Source organism: Lactuca virosa, chromosome 6 (genome assembly GCF_052849685.1).
Source record: "Lactuca virosa cultivar CGN04683 chromosome 6, Lactuca_virosa_CGN04683_v6, whole genome shotgun sequence".
NCBI classification, from domain to species: Eukaryota; Viridiplantae; Streptophyta; class Magnoliopsida; order Asterales; family Asteraceae; genus Lactuca; species Lactuca virosa.
In genome coordinates, this window is record NC_136431.1 from 122,967,247 (window position 1) to 122,975,486 (window position 8,240).

At 34.6% G+C, this 8,240-nt stretch overlaps 1 protein-coding gene across 1 annotated transcript; it reads left to right on the forward strand.

Annotated features, from left to right (window-relative positions):
* The first annotated feature begins 3,443 nt into the window (after positions 1–3,443).
* On the forward strand, positions 3,444–7,510 carry LOC145119540 (ubiquitin carboxyl-terminal hydrolase 2-like). The gene is made up of 3 exons (XM_079055209.1): positions 3,444–3,682; positions 4,489–6,782; positions 7,161–7,510. The coding sequence occupies exons 2-3, from the start codon at positions 4,495–4,497 to the stop codon at positions 7,372–7,374; spliced, it is 2,502 nt and encodes an 833-aa protein (XP_078911335.1). The 5' UTR covers positions 3,444–3,682; positions 4,489–4,494; the 3' UTR covers positions 7,375–7,510.
* The last annotated feature ends 730 nt before the right edge of the window (positions 7,511–8,240 follow it).

Below are 8,240 nucleotides of genomic sequence, written 5' to 3' on the forward strand. Positions count from 1 at the left end.
CTTTAATTAATTCATTAACAGTGGAAACATATTTGAGAAATTATGCAAAACCTGAATCAAAATTGACATATCATCCAGGTGCTAAACAATTTGTCGATTATCTCAATCGAGTCTAGTTGGATAAATACAAAGAAAAATTTGTATCCGCTTGGATTAATCAAGTTTTAAACTTTCAGAACCACACTAAAGTAGAGTTGAGAGTCAACACGCGAAGTTGAAAAAATTCTAGCAGACACAACATGCTAACTTAGATAAATTTTTTAATCGAATAGAAAAGGTAGTGACATCGCAACACACAACGATAAAATATACATTAGAAACAAACCGAACTAAGTTGATGCGTCGATACAACATACTCCATTTTAAAGGTTTGTGTGGAAATGTTTCACACCATGCGTTGGAAAAAATCAGACAAGAGTTGGACCGGCCTGGCGCACATCAAATAACCGAGGACGATTGAGGTTGCCAATTGCGCCATAGCTGTGGGTTACCTTGTGCCCACAAAATTGCAATTTACTCACGTGTGAACCTAGCGATACCATTATCGTCTATTGATAAATTTTGGCGTAAGCTTGATTTAATCACTGTCAACATTACTCATGATGCTAATTTTGGTTCCGAAGAAGGTGTTGAATTGTTAAAAGAAAGCTACGATGAACAGACAAATGAACAGAAACATAATTATGCCAGAAAATTGTGGGACATATTTTCACCATCAACAACTAAAGTTGTTGATCCAGGTACTATTTTCTTTAATATATTAATTTGTATAATAATGTGCTAACAATTTATTTGTCTATTCAGATGTTCATAAATATACTCGTGGACGTCCACGATTAAGCAAACAAAAATCCAAAAAGGTTGACCACAACACCCCACCCATACCAACGCCCACCCCTACCAATACTTGTAGACGTAGTTTTTCTACGAATAGAACATATAATATGGACACTAGTGACATTGACTTAAATCAAGAACCAGAGAGGCATAACACGTATTCGTTTCGAGAGCCTTCAATGCCTAACTCATACTTTAACCAAGATCAACCATTTAGCACGTACTCGTTTCGAGAACCTTCAATGTCCAACTCATACTTTAACTAAGATCAACCATTTTATACTTCAAACCCACTTATGAATGAAATTCCACATCAATTTCATCCATACGTCTGGAACATTACAAATATCGAAGGAGATGGAAATTGTGGATTTCGGTCTATAGCAGTTGCTCTTGGTCGTAGTGAACATGATTGGCTTCAAATTAGGTACGATCTATACAACAACTTATTATCACACTATTAAGAGTACGCTATGATTTATGGTGATGTTGATTTTTTAAACTGCATAAGTCACTCGTTGAATTATTATGGATTGAGTTTTGCGGTATTAGAGTATTGCTTGGTTATGCCTGCTATACTCATTGCTAACAGATATGGTGTTATCGTTATTTATCTAAGCAAGCAAGGTTCTTCAACATGGTTCCCACATCGATATGGCCCGCAAATCCTGCATATGTCGTTATCTCCCACGTTCACCCTAACCATTATGTAATGGTTGATCTACAAGGAGCAGTCTGATGTTTTGTCCAGGCTTCTCCGTACATATAGATCAAAACATTCGGCTGCATGGGAAACATTGTATAGTGCTCGACTAAATGCTTTCAATTCGTATAACGCACCACGCAATTGTAATACTGAACCAATTAATATCTGTGATAAATAAAGACAAACTTTGTTTTTGTTCCGTTTTATATAGCCGTTTAAATTTTATAATGTCGTCCAAATTTTAAGATGTGATCCGAATTTTAAAATATTGTTCGACTTTTATATGATTACCGAAATTTATAATAATAATAATAATAATAATAATAATAAGATTAGAATTAAAAAATAAAAAATAATTAAAAACAAAAAAAAACAAAATAGGGGAAAAACAAAAAAGAAAAAAAACAAAAAAAAAACAAAAAATCAGAGTTTTGTTCCAAGATATAGTAGTTTTTAAAGATAATTACAAAATCATAGTAGTTGAAAATTTAATTACCAAAACATAATAGATCACCCCTCTATTGATTACGTTCTCCTTTTAAAAAATGAGAAATTAAATATCGTCCTACTTTTCTTCCTATTTTTTAACATAACGACAACCACTGCCATTATTCCTGTCAAAACTAAAAACCATTTTTTCATATTTTGCGGTCATTGTTTTCTCTCTGACTACAAAACCAATAAAAAAGAAACTATATGCAAATTTATGAAAACACAATATTAATTCTTGAATTCTATACTCACACGGCCTCGATAATTTCCCTAATACAAATTATGATCACTTGATTCTTCCAACAATGGTTGACCCCCAACAGCTCCAATTCAACAACTCAAATCCGCCACCAAATCATAGTAGCTGTTTCATTTGTTATTTTGGACATCAGTGACCATTGACATCAGCACCCTTCTCTTCTCCCGAACCCATCACATCATTGTCACAACTCCAAGACAAAGCCACCAAACGCCTCCCTCTATTTTAATATTTTCCCCGTATCTATTCTGTTAAAGTTTCCTTTGTAATAAACAAAAGTTTGGAACTCAACCAATGTCTTTGGTTGCAATTATCTTCTGCAAATTCAAGAAATCTTGATTGAGACAATTTTAGGAAACACAAAGTGAGGTTTGCTTAACCAAATGGAACAAAACAGGCACCATTTTACACGCAAAAGCCTCACCCACTTCTTCCTGGTACTCCTAATTTAGAGCTTTCGATTCCCAAACCTTTGAAACCCAACAGAATAACAAGAAAGTAAGGCTCTATGCTACTTGCATATGTGGTAGATTGTAATTGATACATTATACATATCAAGAACAGTAACTACAACCACTTGTGTAACCGGAAAAGGAGGGAAAACCAGTGAGGAGGGAGGAAGGAAGAAGACGCATGATGGAAACGAATAGTGGTAGAGAAGATCGTGTGCGTGAGAGAACCCGGGGGATCATTACGTTTCTACTTTTTTGTAAAAACTACACACGTAAATGGTAAATAATTTTTAAAACACTATTGTTTGGTAAATATTTTTAAAAAATACAAGACTTAAGTTAAAAACTCCAAAAAATCGTATAGGGATGGAATTAGAAAAAAAAAAGTACTTATAGCATAAGCCTTAAACATTTGTAGAGCACAAAATTTAAATAAGAGATCATTTAAAACCAATGTCAATACATTGTTATCTTATAAACCTATCCCTCTAAAATTTATAATTTAAATTAATAATAATATAAAACTTGTTAATAATAAGTACGTTAAACAATTGGGTTTAGTGAGTTATCTAGTTGTAAACGAAATTAAAAAAATATATAATGATATTAATAGTGACGAAAATAACATAATGATTATTTTTAGAAATAATAATTTATCATTTTTTAGTGTTGGGATTGTGAGTTTTAGAAACTTGAGTAATAATACATGATGGCAAGAGAAATATCAGTCACCGCCTCAAAGAAACCCTCTCTTCCACCCCCACCCCCTTGTCTGCTCGAGCTCGGCCACAGTCCAGAATCGAGGACTTGGACCGAGCCTTAGATCGAGACGCTCCCACTAGCTGCTTGCCGGAATCTCCTCATCCTGGCATCTGATCGCCGGTATCTCATCCCTATTTTCCCGTGAAGTCGACCTCCTTCTCCGGCGGCGACCAAGTAAGTTTTTATAGTTGTTTTTGTAAATCTAGTCATCGAAACTTTCCTGATTACTTTAAACTTTGTAATTTGAAACTTGAATTGGTGAGTGATTCTTGATTGTTCATTTCATTTCTTTTTGTTTCTGTTGGTGTTAATTGTTGATTACTTACCTAGTGCCTAGATTTGAAAGCAGATAGCAGATACGAACATCGGATTTGGCATGCATGTTGTCTTTCTATTAATGTATTTATGATTGAGAATACTAGTTCGAAATTTTACTGGTAATTTGATAGCCATAAGAAATTGTCATGGCTGCACTCTACAGATTGGAAATCCTCGGCGCCACTTGTTCAAATAAATACAACCTGTTTAATTGTTTCGATGCTTTTCCTCACAGTTTGACATTATAAAACCAAGAATTCGTGTCTGATAGTTTTCAGCTAACATTCATATGATTTACAAGGCATAATCTCTTTTAATTTTGTTCATGGAGGTGGGGATCTTTTCTCTATGCAAGCACAGTTTATTGGAGACTTGCAATATGACACCAACTTTGTGAAAAATTTATGCTAACTTCTGTCATCTAATCCTTACATAGACAACCATCTACATAAAGAAGTTAATACAAATAAAATTGAAGCATTATGATTTATGCTCTTATATGAACAAGCCAACAATACTGTTGCAACTTGACAAACACGCAACAATAGTTGTTGTTAGTAGTATCTTGGGCAATCATTATGATCTTGTTCTTGTTTGTTTACTTCAATTATTTTTACAACAGTTGTCACCCTTCTTACCGATTACCAAATCATGCCTTTTAGGGACAAATGGGGAAAAAACTTAAGAAGAAAACAAACCGAAATGCTCAAAAGGAGAAACACTTTCCAACCTCTTCTCGAAACAACATTTCAGAAAAAATTCCAACAATGATAGTTGATGGAGGTACAATTGAAAAAGAAACAAGACTATGTCCACATATTGAAAAAGGCATAAATTTGGACAAAGTTTCTTTAAAGATAACATCTCTCGAGTCTCCTAAATGTGATGATTGTAGGGAAGGGGTACTTGATAGAAGGGCAAGTAAACCAAGAGGCAAACATAACAAGAAAAAGGGAAGTGGTTCAACATCTGACTCCAAATCCATTTGGGTATGTTTAGAATGTGGACAATTTACATGTGGGGGTATTGGGTTTCCTACAATACCTCATACACATGCAACCAGACATTCCAAACAAAATCATCACCCCTTAGCTATCCAATTTGCAAACCCTAATCTTCGTTTCTGTTTCCCTTGTAATACCCTTATTCCTGTTCAAGTTTCAGAAGAAAACGGAGAAGAAAAAGATGTTTTTTCTAGTGTTGTGAAAGTACTAAAAACTCGCCCATCATCGGAAAAAAACACTCTAGATGTTGAGGATGTTTGGTTTGGAAATGGAAGTGTAATAACCGAGGTCAAATCCGTAAATACTGAAATTATTCCAGAAAACAGCGGTGGATTCTATATGGTAAAGGGTTTGAATAACTTAGGCAACACTTGTTTCTTCAACTCAATATTGCAAAATCTTTTAGCAATGGATAAACTACGGGACCACTTCATGAAACTGGAAACACCTGTTGGGCCTCTTTCGGTTTCTTTAAAGAAACTTTTTGTCAAAACTAACCCTTCAACAATTGACAAAAGCATAATCAACCCTCGGCCTCTTTTCAACTCGATTTGCACCATGGCCTCTCAATTTAAAGGGTATCAACAGCAAGATAGTCATGAGTTGCTTCGGTTTTTGTTGGATGGATTGTGTAATGAGGAGTGTAGCAACGATAAAAATGTCCAAAAAGAGCATCCTACTTTTGTTGATGCCCTTTTTGGGGGACAAATTTGTAGCAGTGTTAGTTGTTTGGAATGTGGGCATACTTCAAATGTATATGAACCTTATTTAGACCTTTCATTACCCTTACCTACAAAAAAATCTCCATCTAAAAGGATGCCTTTAGTTTCTAAGTCCAAGAAACCAAACACACCTCCAAAAAAACGTGAAAAAATCGAAACAAAAGTTCATAAAGCTTCTGATCCCTCACCACCTGCTACTCAAGAGGATATAATGGAAAAAATCTCTGGAATTACAGTCACGGAATCAGGGATTCCGTTGGATGATTGCAATGGTAATTCTAATTCATCTGATATCTTGTCATGGTTGGATTATCTGGAGCCAACTAAGGTATCAAGCGATTCGTGGTTGGACTATCTTGATCCGTGTTCATCTAATGATCATGATATGGTGTCCCGGAATGGAATCCAAGATTCCAGAGATGGTAACGAACATATTTGGGAAGACTTAGACGAGGCACCAAGAGTTCAGGAATCGGAGATTCTATTGCTTCCTTATAAAGAACTAACGTCAACTAGTAATGGGAATGAGATTGCAGAAGAAGCAACGGATTTTGATGGATTTGGGGGATTATTTGATGAACCTGAGGTTGAGATTGTTAAAAACAACAGTGATTCTGATTCCGATGAGTTGGATAATAGTGATTGCCAGGTGTCGGTGGATAAATGTTTAGCTTATTTCACAACCTCTGAGATTCTTTCCAAAACCGATCATGCTTGGCAGTGTGAGCAGTGTACAAAAGCATTGTTGGAACAGAGGACAAGGCTGAAGAACAAAACAAATGGAATCGGAATTGGTATTCCATCTGACTCTGGCATTGAACACTCTTTTCCGAATGGAAATGGAATCCCAAGTATTTCTTCTGATTCTGGGGTTGAAGACTCTGTTTCCAATGGGGTTGGAAATGGAAATGGAAATGGGAATGGAGTAGCATCTGAGATGGAAGAAAGGGGAAGTGTGGAAAATGGTGGGAATTCAAAATCATCACATCATCAAAGTTCAGTTACAGATTCTAATGGACATGATTCCAATGGGGTTGAAGATGAGGTGGATTCTAGTAGTGTGAAGGTGATAAGGGATGCATCTAAGAGGATTCTTATTAGTAAGGTCCCACCAATCTTGACCATTCATTTGAAGAGGTTAAGTCAAGATGCTCGGGGGCGTTTAAGTAAATTGAATGGTCATGTTGATTTCAAAGATACCATTGATCTTGAGCCATACATGGATCCAAGGTATGGTTCTCTGTTTTATTCTATTATCTCTGCAAATTAGGTGATTTTTTGGAAATTGACCAAAAAGAAATCTTTTTACCTTGTAGTCCCCATGTCATATAAGTTAACAAGTAACAACACATCTGTTAATTCTTAAAAATGACCATTTCGCCCCCATTTCTTCATCTTTATTCTTCTTGCTTTGTGAACCCAAAAATTCCAATACTTAGTTGAAATCAATATGTTGATAAATTAACAAGTTGGAACAACATACCAGCATCATCAGCTTCATCTAATACCTAATTGTCCAACCAAATGTCATATAATGGAGACGAAGAGACGAGGGCAAAATGGTCATTTTTGTAACATTAACAGATTGGTATGATATGATTGGTACAGGTGTTGTAAAGATAAAGGAAGAGAGAGATACGGGTTGATAGGGGTGGTGGAGCATTCAGGGTCAGCAAGGGGAGGGCATTATGTGGCGTATGTGAGAGGAGGTTTAAAAGATGATTGGGTTTGGTATCACGCTAGTGATGCTCATGTCCGAGAGGTTTCTTTGGAGGAAGTTTTCGCATGTGAGGCTTACATCTTGTTCTATGAAAAAATGTAAATATTTTTTCATTTTCTAGGGGATCCAATTCAGAATATCCCCAAAAGAAAAAGAGAGTTGACAAAATTAATTCATATATACAAATAGCAGCAACCACAAAATATGTTGTGAAATCAAAAGGCCCTTCACTTGCATATATATGTTGTTCTCTATTTACTCATGTTGCATATATTTTTCGGGGACACCACATAAAAACCTATAGGATTATCACGGGTTAGACATGACATCTAAATCTAAAATCTAAAATATAAAATATTGCTCTTGTTCTCTCATGTAACCTATAGGCCCTAGGGCGGGTTAATTTGGGCCATTTAGATGATTTAGATGGTGTGGTTTCTATTTTTTTTTTTTTTTATGTTCACAAAAATCTAATATATACTTTTGTGCTTGTTTCCATCATTTTGTAATATTAATTAATAATTGCTTCTTAATTCGTGAATCGGACATACAAAAAAGAAAAAATAAATAAATCAAACGGTCTACGTTGAATTAAAAAGACAACATGAAATTAATAATTTTAAGAAATATTAATTGCTATTTCAGAACATCGTTATCATTTGGCCAAAAACTGATTGTCACTGATTTTTAGAAATTGTAATTGCTTTTTCATATAAGCTTTATAATTAAAATTAATAATAGGACTAATATCATAAAAGTCCTAAATTTTTAATGTGTAATTAGAAAAAACTATAATATTTGTTTTATTGTTATGATCATAATTTTCTCATAAAATTATTATTCTAGTATATTTAACGAGTTTCATGGTTAAATCTATTATTTTTTTTGCAAAATTAGTCTTAAAATTGGGTTTAAAGTTCAATTTTGGTCTCTATAGTTGGTAAAAAATTACATGTTTTTCAATCTTA

Excerpts from the sequence above, each read along its gene's own strand:
- LOC145119540 (XM_079055209.1), top strand. The coding sequence starts at position 4,495 with ATGGGGAAAAAACTTAAGAAGAAAACAAACCGAAATGCTCAAAAGGAG. Across the intron at positions 6,783-7,160 it reads GAGCCATACATGGATCCAAG|GTGTTGTAAAGATAAAGGAA; the intron begins GTATGGTTCTCT and ends TGATTGGTACAG.